Raw genomic sequence first — 18,937 nt, 5'->3', positions numbered from 1 at the left:
GCTGTAGAATCTGGAGGTAAGGTGCTGATATCAGTGAGCCAATCATGATCAGTCTATTGAGGATCCTTCTTCCTGGAGGGAATTGTGGTATAGTTGAAAAAAGCAATGAATTGGAAATTTAAGGTCTCTGATAAATGGCAATCTGCTGATGGCTTTTTTTGGCTAACTTCTTGGCCTTTCAGGGACTTAATTTCTTTATTTGCTTCTTCTACTGGTCACTGGCTTATAAGATTAGCAAATTATTGTAAAATGAAGTTCTTCTTAAATTTTAATGGGCTGTATGAATGTAACATGATATTAGTACTAATGGTGAAAATGGAATTTTTTTGTTCTTCAAATGCAGGCTTTTTATGTGGTGCCTAGAATGTCACTTAAAATTTGCCTGAATATATGAAGCCTTAAAATTTAGGTCTTGTGAAGAACATTTATTTCTTTTTATGCATATACTTAGTCTTTGGCCTTGGATATTGCTTTTGAAATCTAAAAGATAACTCATGGGTGTTTTTGTAAGCATTAAAAAGAAAAGAAAGTGAAATGTGCTTATGCCTTCTTAAAAGATTTCTTATTTTTGAAATAAAGTTTACTGGAAATTAATGGGTTGTGTGTGGGGGATAATATTACATTGTTTCTGGGAAAAGATGTTCCTGATGTAAATGGGTAAAATGGCCAGTGTGATCTTTTTTAATAGATGTTTGCCTTGTGGGATTCAACTTTGGACATTTTTTTTTGGGATTTTTTTTCCTTCTAAATTTTGGTGTTACAGTCTCTCTTAACCTTGTGCATGGGTATACACACACACACACACACACACGCATACACACACATTTAGCTATAGTTTTGACAGGTTTATATATGACCCCTTTGTGATTTTAATTATGACTTATTCTCCCAGATTCTCCTTGGTTGCATGAATGGGTAAATAAGATAGATGTGGATGAATCAACTTCTTATTCCTGCTTATGAGTCAGTTTGAAGATCTGAGAGCCTCAGCAGATGCTTTTATGATATCCTAGAGATTCTGTTTGTTCCTTTTCCCAAGTTTTGGCCCTGTGTATTTATTTCCTCTTTCCATCTCTGAACTTGGAGGTAAAATGTTAAAGGGGTTGGTTATCCTTTAACCTATTGATCTCCCTCTTTCACTTTGGGTCACACAAAATAGGCCTTTTTAATTCTGGAGGTAACTAACCACCACAAGAGCCTGGCTGCCTTGAGGGCATTTTGGTAAGGGCGCTGTGGAATGGCCGTTACTAACTGCTCTCTGTTCTGTGTGACCCATAACCTGCCCTTGGTGAGACTGTGGAACTAAACAAGTTGTGATGTCTTTCAGGTACTGGTTTGCACAAGTGTCACCTCCCTACTTCATAATATTAATACTTTCTGCTTTCACAGATGGTTTAGTCTAACGCTGCTTAGGGGGGAATGCTTTAAATTCATATTTCTCTATCATAAATAAAGATGAAATATTGGAATCATATTAGTTTGTGTGAAAATACAATGAGTAACTATTTAGTACTAGTTTTTCAGTTATGAAACATATTGTAAAATGAGTAAGTAGGTTCAATTTTACTCTTTCCTCCCTGTTTAATACACATGCATTTAGAAAACCAAGAAAGCAAAAGACAAAAGCATCCACTGGATTCTCTCAAATGATGCCTTTTTCCCTAGAAAACTTTAATCTTCTCTAATATTTGATTAATTCCTAATTGTTCTTCAGGTGTCGACTCTTAGATGTCATTTCTTCAGTTTTCCCGACTTCTAGACTACATTCAGTGGAACTCTCTGTTATGTTCTTGTGGCTTCCTGTTTGTCTACTGTTAACACCACTTTATTGTTTACTTAATGGTCTTAATGTTTCTCCCTAATAGTCTATAAGCTGTGTGACAGCCAGAACTATGTTGTATTGCTTTATTTCAATTGCTGCATATAGTGGCCTCTTAAAATTTTTTAAATTTGTGAATTAAAAAGAAGTTTTAACACTTTTGGTAACATTCTATTTATTACGTGTTTATGTGTCTGTATACACAAATATATAGGCATACATTCATATATATATATATACACACATATGAATACATATATACATTTCTGTAAAGGTGTTGCAATGGGGTTTCACCTTATATGTAGGAGTGGAGTTTTAAAATCAGTGGGTGAGGTAAAAATTGCCCTTCAGCCTTCATAGTCCAGTAAAATGATTAGTCAAAGTTTTTCCCTCCAGTATTCAATAATAAAAAACTCTGCTAACATACAATTGTATACAGTCTCTGTACACAGACATTGAAGGTCTTCCAAAACCAGATGCTGATATATCTTTCTGCCAATCTTTCCTGCTGTCCACTTATGTACACTGGCTTAAGTTGTTTCTCCTATCTTGTTCTCTCTCTAAGTTTGCCCTATATTTTCCGATTTCCACTCCTTTGTTCATGCCATTCTCCTGCTTTGGAATACCTTAGCTTTTCTCTTTCTGTCCACTTCCAAGGCCCTCCTCAGACTCTGTCTGCTGTGGCAGGTTTCTGTTTTTCTCTGGCTAACCCTGAGCAATCTCTTTTCACTTCTGAGCTCTTGGCATTTATTGGCTGTGGTTGTATTGTCACTTTGACACTTAGTAATTTACCACCTTGGGGATAGTCTCTTGAATCTCTTGCTTTTTGTGTTTGTCTTTTCTAGTCAATTCGATTGTTAGATCATGGAAGATGGGGATATTCATCCTCTATTTCTTTGCGTTCTCCACAGTTTATGCCTGGCACAAAGTTTCTCAGAAATTTCTTTGGTTAGCTATAAAAATTTGCTCCTCACATTTTATAGCATGAACCCTGAAGGGAGTGCTTTGGTGAGATTACTTTTCTTTTGTGCCTAACACATTTCTGCAAATACCCACTTCCATTTTGTCTTACCTGTTGCACGTAATCGCTGACACCGAGGTGTCAGAGAAATCTGTATGCAAGCAGCACAGAAGCTTAAGTAGCTATGGGTACCTGGCAGCCTGTAGTAGAGATTTCTGGTGGTGCAGCATAAAATAAGATTTCACTAGGTGAGGGGAGACAAGTCCATGGATTGGAGGCAAGTTTTTCACCTGAGCTGAGATCCATTTCTTATAGCTGATGCATTTTAACAGTGTTATTTCCAGGAATAAGTAAAATACTCAGGAAGATGTTTTGGGTTCCTTAATCTATTAGGTGCCATGTTTATTTTAAATGACTAATTTTATTACAACACTACAGTGGCTTGAATGAGGAATTGTCTCCTTACTCACCTCTATTTAAGAAATTCTTATTGTTTTGTTTTTTTCCTTAGGATCTCTCTCTCCTATTGTGTTATAGACTGAAAGTCACTAGTAATTATAACTAGTAATGAAATTTTGAAAAAATGTGTTCAGAGCCCTAGTTTTCTGTTGCCAAAGAAATGTAAAAAATGGTATTCCTATTATTTGCTAATTAGGTGAACTTGCTTCTGTGTTACGTATTCATCAAACTGTCAAAATATATAAAATGCAGATTGCATTGATGTGGAAGAGATTTTATTTTTTTGTTTTTGGTTAGGTACAAAGAGGATGGTGAAGCTTTACTGATTTTGCTTCCCTCAGAAGAAAAAGGGATGGTGCAGCTGCTTCTTCAGAAGAAAGTGCCTGTGAAAGAAATCAGGTGAGAAATACTTGGTGTCTGGGTGTTATTGTTGGGAAAACAAACGCATGAAATTATGCTTAATGACTATGCACCTCATTCCTTCCTCCCTCTAATATTCAGTGGTCTAGTTTGTGACCTTGTTTTTTACAATTTTTGGTTAAAAAACAAACATTTTTTTCCCCAGAAGAATGTTAGTGGAAAAAATAAGATGAATAACAGAACTTGTCAGCTTCAGCAAGAATTGATGGTTGAAAGGATTAAGCCTCTTCGGTGCAATTATTTTTTTGGGTTCTTGTCCATTCTAGAGGGTTGTGCTGTGTCTTGCCACTGAAGATATTTAGTCAGCAGAATTAATCAGAATCAGTGTCTCATTTGTACTGGGGCTCTTGAAACACCCTGGCTTTATTTGGAGGAAAATAATTTGGAGGGTGGTTTTTCCTGCATTATTCATAATACACAAGAAGGTCAAATTTATGTGTAGTGTAATTGTAGTTTAATTTGGTTCATAGATGAGAAGTAATGTTACATATTTAAAGATAGTGAGGAAAATAAAATTCTATATACTGTTTTCAGTTTCTAAAATTGAAATATCTGTTTAATCTTTCTCTCTTTGTTACAAAGAATCAATCCAGAAAAACTTATAGATATCCAGAAAAAATTAGAATCGTTTTTAGCTCAAGATCAAGATTTAAAAGAAAGAGCTCAAAGGGTAAGTCATTTTTGAATTGGATAACTTCCTTGGAATGGTGGAATGGAGCATATAATATAGTTAAACTTGTTATCACTTTCTTCTACTTCTAAGTTGCATAGTTATGCTTCAGATATTAAAGTAGTATAATTTTCAGATAAGTTTAGCTTATTTAACTTCTAAAAAATTACATATTTCTTATAGTTCTCTGGCAAAATATGTATTACTTATCCATAATCCTGTCAGACATAGAGAAAATCCTCCTAAAAATCATGTGCACAGTGGCCTGATTTCTAGTATACTTGAAAAAGTTAACTTTTGATTACTTCAGTAAGTTACTGTAACTCTGGACTGTACTTTCTTGATTGTGAGTTTAACAGCTTATATTATGTTAAATTTCCAGAAACTATAGGACTCTTACAAATTTGTCTTTAAGAATGAGATTTTAATGTGTAAATATGACTTAATGTTTCCAGATTACTTTTTTGGACTTTGTAGTCTTCTTGATTAGCAAATATAAAAAGAAGTTTTTTTTTTTTTTGAGAGGACACCTCTCATATTTATTGATCAAATGGTTGTTAACAACAATAAAATTCAGTATAGGGGGGTCAATGCTCAATGTACAATCATTAATCCATCTCAAGCCTAATTCTCGTCAGTCTCCAATCTTCTGAAGCATAACGAACAAGTTCTTACATGGTGAACGAATTCTTACATAGTGAATAAATTCTTATATGGTGAACAGTACAAGGGCATTGATCACAGAAACTTTTGGTTTTGATCACGCATTATGAACTATAAAAAATTAGGTCAAATATGAATATTCGTTTGATTTTTATACTTGATTTATATGTTGATCCCACATTTCTCCCTTTATTATTATTATTATTATTTTTATTTTTAATAAACTGCTGAAGTGGTAGGTAGATGCAAGTTAAGGTAGAAAACATAGTTTAGTGCTGTAAGAGGGCAAATGTAGATGATCAGGTCTGTGCCTATAGACTAAGTATTAATCCAAGCTAGACAAGGGCAGCAAAACATCCACAGATGCAGAAGATTTCTCTCAAAGCAGGGGGGGTGAGGTTCTGAGCCTCACCTCTGTTGGTCCCCAATTTCTCAACTGATGGCCCCCCTGCGACTGTGCCTGTCTTAGGTTGTTCCTCCCTTGAGGAATCTTACCCGTCTCTGGCTAACCAGTCATCTTCCGGGGCCATACAGGGAAATGTAAAGTTGGTAAGTGAGAGAGAAGCCATATTGTTTGAAAAGGTTAGCCTTTTACTTCTTTGCAGATTTATGCCCTGTGGATTCTATGCCCGGCACTTGTCTCAAGGTATCTTTACCACCTGGAGGAATTATCATACTCGGTAACTTCGATATGAGGCACGAATTCTATTTAAGGGTTGTAATTAGGAAGGAAGAAGAAAAGCTATAGAGGTAGCATGTGGAAGAAAATATGGGAGGATTGATTATTTCTTTGACATATCTTCTTGTAGAGTACCTTAAATATGTATAGGTTTTAAACTACTAACTAATTTGCACACACATATTAACATAATAGGAATACGGTGACATAAACAAAGCAAATCTATAATTACCATCCATCTCCAGTGAAGCCAAGAAAACCATTTAGGCACCCTAGGCATTTGTGAAAATTTGTCTATGATATGATAGATATTGTCCAACTGTTCTTGAACAGTCTGAGAGAAATCAGACAAATTAAAGCAGGCCATTTCTGGGATCTGTTCACATCCCATATGTTCTTTAAACCGTAGATAGTCTATAGTCATAAGATTTTGGAGTGCTACAACTTGCACCCCTCCCAACTTCTGGTTGAGTTCCAACAGTACAGATCCGGTCAAATTCGTTGTCTCACTGTATGCACATGCCAGCCTAGACATCTCCCTCCTCATTCCAATGGCAAGTCCAGGAAACGGTGGCATGGATGCAGCCACAACCGCAGCATCGCCCAGATCCCTGTGGAGGCTTTTTGATGATCATCCCCCTGGCACAAGTCCTCCAGAGAGTGCTGATGCCGGAAGCTCCTCCTCATATCGTATCTTAGTTCATTTTCTGGGTATCCAAGCTAGGCCTTGATCTTCTGCATAGAAACAAACAGACCCTTTGCCCACACTTTGACATGCCCTCTATACCACTGTGCAGAACTTATTGGAGGTCAGCACACAGGAACTGCTTTTTTTTTTTTTTTTTTTTTTTTTATTAAGAGAAAGGAATATTATCAGAAAAGAGTACTTCCATAGCTGATCATATGACACCCTTTAAGTGATCAACATTAAGGATATTTAAAGCATGCGTTGATCTTTGATTTACCAATAATTTTATCCTATCAAGGAGTAATCCCCCTTTTCTTTCTTTCTTTCTTTTTTTTTTAATCTTTAATCTATACTTACATGAAGAGTACTATGTTTACTATGCTCTCCCCTATATCAGGTCCCCCCTAACAACCACATTATGGTTACTGTCCATCAGCTTAGCAAAATGTTGTAGAATCCTTACTTGTCCTCTCTGTGTTGTGCAGCCCACCCTCCCCTTTCTCCCTCCCCCCCATGCATGCTAATCTTAATACCTCCCTTCTTCTTCTCCCCCCTTATCCCTCCCTGCCCACCCATCCTCCCCAGTTCCTTTCCCTTTGGTACCTGTTAGTCCATTTTTGGGTTCTGTAATTCCACTGCTGTTTTGTTCCTTCAGTTTGTCCTTTGTTCTTATACTCCTCAGATGAGTGAAATCATTTGGTATTTCGCTTTCTCTGCTTGGCTTATTTCCCTGAGCATAATACTCTCCAGCTCCATCCATGTTGCTGCAAATGGTTGGATTTTTCCACTTCTTATGGCTGAGTAGTATTCCATTGTGTATATGTACCACATCTTGTTTATCCATTCATCTACCGATGTACATTTAGGTTGCTTCCAATTCTTGGCTATTGTAAATAGTGCCGCGATAAACATAAGGGTGCATCTGTCTTTCTCATATTTGATTGCTGTGTTCTTAGGGTAAATTCCTAGGAGTGGAATTCCTGGGTCAAATGGTAGGTCTGTTTTCAGCATTTTGATGAACCTCCATACTGCTTTCCACAATGGTTGAACTAATTTACATTCCCACCAGCAGTGTAGGAGGGTTCCCCTTTCTCCACAGACTCGCCAACATTTGTTGTTTGTCTTCTGGATGGCAGCTATCCTTACTGGTGTGAGGTGACACCTCATTGTAGTTTTAATTTGCATTTCTCTGATAATTAGCAATGTGGAGCATCTTTTCATGTGTCTCTTGGCCATCTGTATTTCCTTTTTAGAGAACTGTCTGTTCAGTTCCTCTGCCCATTTTTTAATTGGGTTATTTGTTTTTTGTTTGTTGAGGTGTGTGAGCTCCTTATATATTCTGGACGTCAAGCCTTTATCGGATCTGTCATTTTCAAATATATTCTCCCATACTGTAGGGTTCCTTTTTGTTCTATTGATGGTGTCTTTCGCTGTACAGAAGCTTTTCAGCTTAATGTAGTCCCACTTGCTCATTTTTGCTGTTGTTTTCCTTGCCCGGGGAGATATGTTCAAGAAGAGGTCACTCATGTTTATGTCTGAGAGGTTTTTGCCTATGTTTTTTTCCAAGAGTTTAATGGTTTCATGACTTACATTCAGGTCTTTGATCCATTTTGAGTTTACCTTTGTATATGGGGTTAGACAATGGTTCAGTTTCATTCTCCTACATGTAGCTGTCCAGTTTTGCCAGCACCATCTGTTGAAGAGGCTGTCATTTTGCCATTGTATGTCCATGGCTCCTTTATCAAATATTAATTGACCATATATGTTTGGGTTAATATCTGGGGTCTCTATTCTGTTCCACTGGTCTGTGGCTCTGTTCTTGTGCCAGTACCAAATTGTCTTGATTACTGTGGCTTTGTAGTACAGCTTGAAGTTGGGGAGCGAGATCCCCCACACTTTATTCTTCCTTCTCAGGATTGCTTTGGGTATTCGGGGTCTTTGGTGTTTCCATATCAATTTTGGAACTATTTGTTCTACTTGGCTGAAGAATGTTGTTGGTAATTTGATAGGGATTGCCTCAAATCAGTATATTTCTTTGGGCAGGATGGCCATTTTGATGATATTAATTCTTCGTAGCCAAGAGCATGGGATGAGTTTCCATTTGTTAGTGTCCTCTATAATTTCTCTCAAGAGTGTCTTATACTTTTCAGGGTATAGGTCTTTCACTTCCTTGTTAAGGTTTATTCCTAAGTATTTTATTCTTCTTGATGCAATTGTGAATGGAATTGTTTTCCTGATTTCTCTTTCTATTAGTTCATTGTTAGTGTATAGGAAAGCTACAGATTTCTGTGTGTTAATTTTGTATCCTGCAACTTTGCTAAATTCCAATATTAGTTCCAGTAGTTTTGGAGTGGAGTGTTTAAGATTTTTATGTACAGTATCACGTCATCTGCAAATCATGACAGTTTAACTTCTTCTTTACCAATCTGGATTCCTTGTATTTCTTTGTTTTGTCTGATTGCCGTGGCTAGGACCTCCAGTACTATGTTAAATAACAGTGGGGAGAGTGGGCATCCCTGTCTGGTTCCTGATCTCAGAGGAAATGCTTTCAGCTTCTCGCTGTTCAGTATAATGCTGGCTGTGGGTTTATCATATATGGCCTTTATTATGTTGAGGTACTTGCCCTCTATTCCCATTTTGCTGAGAGTTTTTATCATGAATGGATGTTGAATTTTGTCAAATGCTTTTTCAGCATCTATGGAGATGATCATGTGGTTTTTGTCTTTCTTTTTGTTGATGTGGTGGATGATGTTGATGGATTTTCGAATGTTGTACCATCCTTGCATCCCTGGGATGAATCCCACTTGGTCATGGTGTATGATCCTTTTGATATACTGTTGAGTTCTGTTTGCTAATATTTTATTGAGTATTTTTGCATCTACATTCATCAGGGATATTGGTCTGCAATTTTCTTTTTTGGTGGGGTCTTTGCCTGGTTTTGGTATTAGGGTGATGTTGGCTTCATAGAATGAGTTTGGGAGTATTCCCTCTTCTTCTACTTTTTGAAACACTTTAAGGGGAATGGGTATTATGTCTTCTCTGTGTGTCTGATAAAATTCCGAGGTAAATCCGTCTTGCCTGGGGTTTTGTTCTTGGAGTAGTTTTTTGATCACCGTTTCAATTTCTTTGCTCATAATTGGTTTGTTTAACTTTTGTGTTTCTTCCTTGGTCAGTCTTGGGAGGTTGTATTTTTCTAGGAAGTTGTCCATTTCTTCTAGGTTTTCCAGCTTGTTGGCATATAGGTTTTCATAGTAGTCTTTAATAATTCTTTGTATTTCTGTGGAGTCTGTCGTGATTTTTCCATTCTCATTTCTGATTATGTTGATTTGTGTTGATTCTCTTTTTCTCTTAATAAGTTTGGCTAGAGGCTCATCTATTTTGTTTATTTTCTCAAAGAACCAGCTCTTGGTTTCGTTGATTTTTGCTATTATTCTTCTCAATTTTGTTTATTTCCTCTCTGATCTTTATCACGTCCCTCCTTCTGCTTAGTTTAGGCCTCATTTGTTCTTCTTTTTCCAGTTTTGATAATTGTGATGTTAGACTATTCATTTGAGATTGTTCTTCCTTCTTCAAGTGTGCCTGGATTGCTATATACTTTCCTCTTAAGACTGCTTTCGCTGCGTCCCACAGAAGTTGGGGCTTAGTGTTGTTGTTGTCATTTGTTTCTATATATTCCTTGATCTCTATTTTGATTTGTTCACTGATCCATTGATTGTTTAGTAGCATGTTGTTAAGCCTCCATGTGTTTGTGAGCCTTTTTGTTTTCTTTGTAGAATTTATTTCTACTTTTATACCTTTGTGGTCTGAAAAATTGGTTGGTAGAATTTCAATATTTTGGAATTTACTGAGGCTCTTTTTGTGAGCTAGTATGTGGTCTATTCTGCAGAATGTTCCATGTGTACTTGAGAAGAATGTATATCCTGTTGCTTTTGGATGTAGAGTGCTATAAATGTCTATTAGGTCCATCTGTTCTAGTGTGTTGTTCAGTGCCTGTGTGTCCTTACTTATTTTCTGCCCGGTGGATCTATCCTTTGGGGTGAGTGGTGTGTTGAATCTCTTAAAATGAGTGCATTGCAGTGTATTTCCCTCTTTAGTTCTGTTAGTATTTGCTTCACATATGCTGGTGCTCCTCTATTGGGTGCATATGTATTTAGACTGGTTATATCCTCTTGTTGGACTGAGCCCTTTATCATTATGTAGTATCGTTCTTTATCTCTTGTTACTTTCTTTGTTTTGAAGTCTATTTTGTCTGATATTAGTACTGCAACCCCTGCTTTCTTCTCACTGTTGTTTGCCTGAAATATGTTTTTCCATCCCTTGGCTTTTAGTCTATGCTTGTCTTTGGGTTTAAGGTGAGTTTCTTGTAAGCAGCATATAGATGGGTCTTGCTTTTTTATCCATTCTATTACTCTGTGTCTTTTTATTGGTGCATTAAGTCCATTTACATTTAGGGTGACTATTGAGAGATATTGCCATTGCAGGCTTTAGATTCGTGGTTACCAAAGGTTCAAGGTTAGCTTCTTTAGTATCTTACTGCCTAACTTAGTGCGCTTATTGAGCTGTTATATACACTGTCTGGAGATTCTTTTCTTCTCTCCCTTCTTATTCCTCCTCCTCCATTCTTCATATGTTGTGTATTTTGTTCTGTGCTCTTTTTAGGAGTGCTCCCATCTAGAGCAGTCCCTGTAGGATGCCCTGTAGAGGTGGTTTATGGGAAGCAAATTCCCTCAGCTTTTGCTTGTCTGGGAATTGTTTAATCCCACCATCATATTTAAATGATAGTCGTGCTGGATACAGTATCCTTGGTTCAGGGCCCTTCTGTTTCATTTCATTAAGTATATCATGCCATTCTCTTCTGGCCTGTAGGGTTTCTGTTGAGAAGTCTGATGTTAGCCTGATGGGTTTTCCTTTATAGGTGACCTTTTTCTCTCTAGCTGCCTTTAAAACTCTTTCCTTGTCCTTGATCCTTGCCATTTTAATTACTATGTGTCTTGGTGTTGTCCTCCTTGGATCCTTTCTGTTGAGGGTTCTGTGTAATTCCATGGTCTGTTCGATTATTTCCTCCCCCAGTTTGGGGAAGTTTTCAGCAATTTTTTCTTCAAGGAGACTTTCTATCCCTTTTCCTCTTTCTTTTTCTTCTGATACCCCTATAATACGAATATTATTCCTTTTTGATTGGTCACATAGTTCTGTTAGTGTTGTTTCATTCCTGGAGATCCTTTTATCTCTCTCTATGTCAGCTTCTATACGTTCCTGCTCTCTGGCTTCTATTCCTTCAATGGCCTCTTGCATCTTATCCATTCTTGCATCTTATCCATTCTGCTTATAAATCCTTCCAGGGATTGTTTCACTTCTGTGATCTCCTTCCTGACATCTGTGATCTACCTCCGGACTTCATCCCATTGCTCTTGCATTTTTCTCTGCATCTCATCCCATTGCTCTTGCATTTTTTCTGCATCTCTTGTCAGCATGTTCATGATTTTTATTTTGAATTCTTTTTCAGGAGGACTGGTTAGGTCTGTCACCCTCCAGGTGTTGTCTCTATGATCTTTGTCTGCCTGTAGTTTTGCCTTTTCATGGTGATAGAAATAGTTTGCAGAGCTGGTACGAGTGACTGCTGGAAGAGCTTCCCTTCATGTTGGTTTGTGGCCTCCCTCTCCTGGGAGAATAGCGACCTCTAGTGGCTTATGCTTGTCAGCTGTGCGCAGACAGGGCTTCTGCTACCTGCCCGTTTGCCATGGCGTTTATCTCCGCTCTAGCTGTGGGCGTGGCCTGGCTGGGGCCGCTCCTCCAAAGTGGTGGAGCCCTGTTGGAGGCGGAGCGGCCGGGAGGCTATTTATCTCCATAAGGGGCCTCTGTGCTCCCTGTTGCCCAGGGGGTTAGAGTGCCCAGAGATCCCCAGATTCCCTGCCTCTGGTCTAAGTGTCCTGTCCTGCCCCTTTAAGACTTCAAAAAAGCACTCTCCAAGCCAAAACAACAACAGCAACAATGAGAGAGGGAACAGGAAAAAAAAAAAAAAAAGGGAAAAAACACGCAATTTTTTTTTGTCGTCAGGCGCCGGTCCCAGGCACCCGCTCACCGGTCCTGCTGCTCTGCCTCCCTAGCACTGGGGTCTCCGTCCCTTTAAGGCTTCCAAAAAGCACTCGCCAAAAAGAGAAAAAAAAGGGGAAAAATGCGCGATTTACTCTGTCTTCAGGTGTCAGTCTCAGGCACCTGCCCACCGGTCCCGCAGGGAGAAACACGCGATGTTCTTTGTCCTTAGGCGCCGGTCCCAGGCACCCACTCAGTGGTCCTGCTGGTCTGCCTCCCTAGCACCAGGGTCCCTGTCCCTTGAAGGCTTCCAAAAAGCACTCGCCAAAAAGAGAAATAAAAAAGGGGAAAAACACGCGATTTCCTCCGTCATCATTCGCTGGTCTCAGGCACCTGCCTGCCGTTCCCGCAGGGAAAAACGCGGGATATTCTTTGTCCTCAGGCGCCGGTCCCATGCACCCACTTAGCGGTCCCGCTGCCCTGCCTCCCTAGCACCGGGGTCCCTGTCCCTTTAAGGCTTCCAAAAAGCACTCGTCAAAAAGAGAAAAAAAAAAAGGGGAAAAATGCGCGATTTCCTCCGTCCTCAGGCGCCGGTCTCAGGCACCCGCCCACCAGTCCTGCAGGGAAAAATGCGCGATATTCTTTGTCCTCAGGCGCCGGTCCCAGGCACCCGCTCAGCGGTCCCGCTGCCCTGCCTCCCTAGCACCGGGGTCCCTGTCCCTTTAAGGCTTCCAAAAAGCACTCGCCAAAAATAGGAAAAAAAAAGTGGAACAATGGGCGAGTTCCTTCGTCCTCATGTGCCGGTCTCAGGCACCCGCCCACCGGTCCCGTAGGAAAGAAGTTTTACTTTTAGTTAAACTTACTATTTAGATCTTAGAGAGCCCAGAAGTCAATTCTTTTTGTTTTAATTTAATTTTTTTTAGTTTATTAATCCTCATGAAAAATTTGCACAATTACCACAGATAAAGTCACTGCAGAATCTTTACTCCTTCTTTTGTCCAATCTCCAGCTCACCTCTAGACTCTTCATTTCTCTTTGCCAGCACCAGTACTTGCCTTTGCAGTCCCCCTGACTTCATTCTGTTCTTACGTTCCTTTCATTGTTTTCTTGAGGTTTTTTTCTTCTCATACAGTCCCTGTATTGCAAGTCTATCTTTGGGTTTATTTTTCTTTGCATAATCCAAAAAATCATAAATCATGCCAAAGCCAGTTGTCTTGTCACCACCAAAATGGGTTCTGAATCAGAATGCAAAGATGACATCTGGTGTGTTCTTGTACATTTTGGCTAGTTTTTCCCAAATTTCTGTCTTAGGTACGGTTGCCTTCCCAGGGTGAAGGACGTCAATGACCATCTGTTTCCGCTGCAGTAGTCATTGGGTCATGAACTTCTGGTCCGGTTAGTCACTGTGTCATTCTGAAAACATGACACACATGATGGCTGTGAACCTTCAAGCAGCAGGGAGAAAAAAAAGCCAGTAGTAAATTCTTTAGAAAAGGAATATGTGAAATTATTTTGCACTATGCTTATAGTTATCCAGTCTTTGAGTTGACAGATTTTTGAGTCCTTGTTACAGAGCTCTTCCTTTTTACCGCTTTTACTTATGTCACAATTCTAAAATTTACATACAGTATCTACATCTGCATCTCCCATGTGCATCAATAATGAGTTAGAGTGTAGGGCTGCAGAGGTTGGATTCTGTTTCAGTAGGTAGATGAAGTGGGAGGAAGGAAATAAAGAGGAGATATAGAAAGGGCATCCTAAGTAGGTAGAGGAGCCCCAGCAGAAAAATAGTCAATAGTCAGGGTTTTATGTTATGGTTTTTGAAACAATGTTCTCAGCAGTTTTATTTAGAGTAGGCCTTACATTAAAAAAAATTAACTTATATTTTATCAAATTATCATTGCTACACTTCAAATTTTTTAACTTTCATCATTGTTATTTTAATGCTTACCATGTGTTAGGCACTTAGACATGAAATGACTCTATTACATGGCAGTCTGGTATACATTGTGTTATTTAAGCTTCCCAGCAACTTTTGAGGTAGGTAATATTGGCTCAGTTTTATAGGTGAGTAAATAGTAACTTGAAAAAATTAAAAATTGTCCAGGGTTATGTAGCTATTAGGTGGCAGACCTGAGATTCAAATCCAGGACTGACTTTATTCAGAGCTTCTGTGATACTTGAGGAGAAATTAATTCTAAGATATAAGAAAACCAAATAATGAACTATACAAAATTGGACTTCTATAAGTTCATGTCACCTGAAATTTTTTTGTTGTTGTTAAAAGTTTTGGGCATGTCAACATTTTTGTGTATGTTTTGTCTAACAGACATACTTTAAGACTCCAGGAGTTAAATCTTTTCTTTTAGAAGCTTTGGAAATAGTATACACATTTAAAAATACTGTACATGAATTCTGATATGTTGTGACTTACTGCAAACCTAGGAGGTTATTCAATTATGAATTAGGATATATGAAACACTGGAAGGATGTTGTTTCACTGTTTTATGCATATAACAAATGAGCCTTCCAGAACAAGGATTGTAGAATAGTTCATTGAAATAAATGATGTGATTTATTGAGTGTCATGCCTGGTTTAGCAGAATGGCTAACTGTGGTGCCAGCTATCTTGTTTCATAGAAATGAGTTTCTAGCTTTTGATTATAATCTGGATAGAACAAAAATGATAAGCAACTGGGGTGATTCTTGTGGATGATTGTAGGGGAAAAAATTACCCTTGAATTGGAGCTGTTCATTGTTTTTCATGCCTATGGAGACAGGGGAAATGGCTTCAAGTTTAGTGTAAATGGCTTGAAGAAAGGATTAATATAAAGTTAGAGTAAATGTGAAGTTTAGGAAATTTAGGAATGGGATTTAAGTGTACTTTTCAAAAATTAATTTTACAATAAAAAATAAAAATGCTTGCTTAGATGTTTTTCATCTTTGTTGCCTGCTTATTTTATAGACTGACAAAGAATCAGGACCATTTTTACTTTTTGGTTTGTACAGCTCTGGTGTAAAGATAGTTTTTTTTTTCTCTTTTCTTTAAACACAGAAGAAAAATATTACAGGTTGCTGATGAATGACTGGAAATTCTAACAATGAATTACTTGAATTACAATAGAAAAGGAAAAGCTTAAGGATAAACTTTTTCTTGCCGTAATTTTATTAAGCTTAATTTAATTACAGTAAACTTTTATTTTGTTGGAAAACATCCTTTGACTATTAGTGTAATTATTATTAACTACTAGTGCTGATATTCCAGAAGATATGCCCAGGCATTCTAATTGTATTTTTTCATTTAATTCTCATAACATATTATGCTGAAGGTGCTATTATCTCTATTTTGTAGATGAGGAAACTGACAGACAAGACAACTCAGCTAGTAAGATATGGAGCTCAGATGATTCTTATGTTTTTTCCCATTATACCGAATTACAAATGAATGATACTAGCTTCTCAAATAACTTATTGAGAGTGTTATATTCTATGTTGAATTGGTTTGATGAAACCAAATTTAAAGTCTTCTCTAATAAGACATTCTAAAAATGGTAGGTTTTTTTATTGACTAGAGAAATGTTCATCTATTTTTGAGATTTTTCACTACTGTTGAATTTATCCCTTCGGTTAATTTTATTTTATCTTGGTTAAACTCATTTTCCGTTTCTGATTTTATATGTCATACATTTAAACCTCTTATTTTTACAGTGTTTTGTCTCTTACATACGTTCAGTATATCTGATGAAGGATAAAGAAGTATTTGATGTGAGCAAGTTACCTATACCTGAATATGCCCTGTAAGTATTCTTATTATAGCTTTAATTGTGAATCCATGATGTTAGAAGGAATTTGTTTAAAACTTGGTTCTCTGAGAGTCTTAGTTTAAACCACTCTGCCTTACCTTGAAAGGGTTTGTTAAAGGTCTATAGAGAAAAAGATTCTGTAAACTGTACAAAACTGGTTGAGTGTTACATTTTGTTGTTAGGACAAAATTTCATGCTTGTAAGTGTAAATTAGTTACAGCTAAACTGGTGATTTCTTACAGTTTGGTCTTAAAGAAAATGGGGGCAGTTGTTTGAAATCGTTAAATGTCTGTCGTCATCTTGTTCTCTGAACTCTGACCTGGATTACCATAGACAGTTCTTTTTTTGGTTGCCAGGTCTTTGTCAGGTCTTCCCTTATTTTAAATTGGTTCCCATTACTGCTGATTGCCTGAATATTCTTTGTGTCTAGTGTTTCTTCTGTGCCCTCAGTTTCTGTGGCAGAATGCCCATGTGTAGTAACTGGGGACACTATTACATGAAAGTGGAGCCCTTGGTGGTGTTTTGGCTTAGTATTTGGTGGACTTTTTATTTTTTCTAGCCTTTTCAGCAAGAAGGGAGAAGTGCCTATTTTTCAGTGCAGTTCTACCTATGGGAAGAACATTGACAAAATCCTATAGAAGCACCCTTGAGGTTAATCATACTTTGACTATCCCCAAGAAATTCCCCAGTCTGTGGTGAAATGCATATTTTCAGGGCAAGGTCTGTGTATTTGGCCTGCTCTCCAGGAATTGGAATGCCTTTACATTTTTGAATTGAGTCTGATAAAAACTTGTAGCTGGGTGAGCCACTGCTTTCAGTTCTTCATGTTAGATTATAAGTTTAGTATAACAGGTAATTTGTCAGTTATAACATTTGATTGGCAGATAATTAGATAACCACGTAGATTGGTAGAAAACTAGAGTAAGGCTGTGGACTTTCTGTTAACGTAAGATGGGAAGGAAACCACTTGCTGCAAACATATGTTTTGTTCACTCATCTGTTTATGTACCAGTTACTAATTTTACCCATTTCTGAGTATGATTCGTAGTTTAGGTTATTAGCTGATTTTTGTGCTTCTTCTGGTTTCCTGATTAACTTAGCCGAGATGCTAGCTAATGGGAGAGGCACAGGTCCTTATCACTGCAGGCCCATATTCAGGGAACATTGTGTCGCCACAGATGCTGGTCAACCTCATCTGCTTACAGCTGAAGACATTTGCTTTTTCTTAGTGATGCTTAGGGATGGCAGAAGTTACCTTCTGAGCTTAAATTATGGGTACAGTTTAATTTGATGTTTTCAGTTAATTTTTGTTGATGTTTGGATATAGAATTTCCTTGGTCTATAAATTCCTTTGAAGCTTTTTGTGCCTGAAGCAGTGCTATGTTTGTAGGATATAATAATGGTTTTAAAACTTATTTTACTAAAGAAACATGTTTTCAATGTCTAATGAGTATAGTTCATTGTGGTAGATGTTAAAATTATAGATGTATAGCATGTACTGCTACCTTAAAGGGACTCTGAGTTTTAGTACTGAGAAAGACATAAATGTATTTGTAATACATTGAGAGAAATGCTCTAATGGATACAAGTTTGTGATCCTAACCTATAGCCCCCATAGCGGTAGTAACAACAAATGGTCACTAGTGGCTGACTGTGTGCTGGCACTATTTTAAGTAAGTTGCATATATGAACTCATTTTATTTTTAGACAACAGCTCTGTGATGTAGGAACTCTTATCATGCCATTTTGCAAGTGAGAGAACTATGGTATGGTAAATAATGTCCTTTGATCACACAGCTAGTAGGTGACAGAGTCAGGATTTGAACCTCAACAGTCCTATTTCTTTTTTTTTTATTTTGATATCATTAATGTACAATCACTTGAACAACATTATGGTTACTAGACTCCCCCTATTATGTCCCCTCCACATACCCCAATACAGTCACTGTCCATCAGCATAGTAAGATGCTATAGAATCATTACTTGTCTTCTCTGTATATACTGCCTTCCCCATGTCCCCACCCCCCTACATTATGTGTGCTAATTGTAATGCCCATTTTCCCCCTTATCCCTCCCTTCCCACCCATCCTCCCCAGTCCCTTTCCCTTTGGTAACTGTTAGTCCATTCTTGGGTTCTGTGTGTCTGCTGCTGTTTTGTTCCTTCAGTTTTTTCTTTGTTGTTACACCCCACAGATGAGTGAATTCATTTGATACTTGTCTTTCTCTGCCTGGCTTATTTCACTGAGCATAATACCCTCTAGCTCCATCCATGTTGTTGCAAATGGTAGGATTTGTTTCTTTCTTATGGCTGAATAATGCTCCATTGTGTATATGTACCACATCTTCTTTATCCATTTATCTCCTGATGGACACTTAGGTTGCTTCCATTTATGGCTATTGTAAATAGTGCTGCAATAAACATAGGAGTGCATATGTCTTTTTCAAACTGGGCTGCTGCATTCTTAGGGTAAATTCTTAAGAGTGGAATTCCTGGGTCAAATGGTATTTCTATTTTGAGTTTTTTGAGGACCCTCCATACTGCTTTCCACAGTGTTTGAACTAGTTTACATTCCCACCAGCAGTGTAGGAGGGTTCCCCCTTTCTGCACATCCTCGCCAACATTTATTGTTTTTTGTCTTTTTGATGTTGGCCATCCTAACTGGTGTGAGGTGATATCTCATTGTGGTTTTAATTTGCATTTCCCTGATGATTAGCAATATAGAGCATCTTTTCATGTGTCTGTTG

The 18,937-nt window shown here is 37.9% G+C and overlaps 1 protein-coding gene and 1 pseudogene across 2 annotated transcripts in view; one reads left to right on the top strand and one right to left on the bottom strand.

Moving 5' to 3' along the window:
* DDX10 (DEAD-box helicase 10) overlaps positions 1–18,937 on the top strand; it is a 315,320-nt gene that overhangs the window by 50,291 nt on the left and 246,092 nt on the right. For both annotated transcript variants that reach the window (XM_037026651.2, XM_037026650.2), the window contains 3 exons: positions 3,537–3,638; positions 4,242–4,329; positions 16,098–16,186. In XM_037026651.2, the coding sequence (XP_036882546.2) occupies positions 3,537–3,638; positions 4,242–4,329; positions 16,098–16,186 (279 nt within the window). The remainder of the gene's footprint in view (positions 1–3,536; positions 3,639–4,241; positions 4,330–16,097; positions 16,187–18,937) is intronic.
* LOC108399201 (small ribosomal subunit protein eS24 pseudogene) lies at positions 11,747–13,796 on the bottom strand (annotated as a pseudogene).

The sequence above is a fragment of the Manis javanica genome, chromosome 6, assembly GCF_040802235.1.
Source record: "Manis javanica isolate MJ-LG chromosome 6, MJ_LKY, whole genome shotgun sequence".
In the NCBI taxonomy this organism is placed as follows: domain Eukaryota; kingdom Metazoa; phylum Chordata; class Mammalia; order Pholidota; family Manidae; genus Manis; species Manis javanica.
Note: the sequence above shows the minus strand (reverse complement) of the source record. Positions and strands in the feature narration are given on the sequence as shown.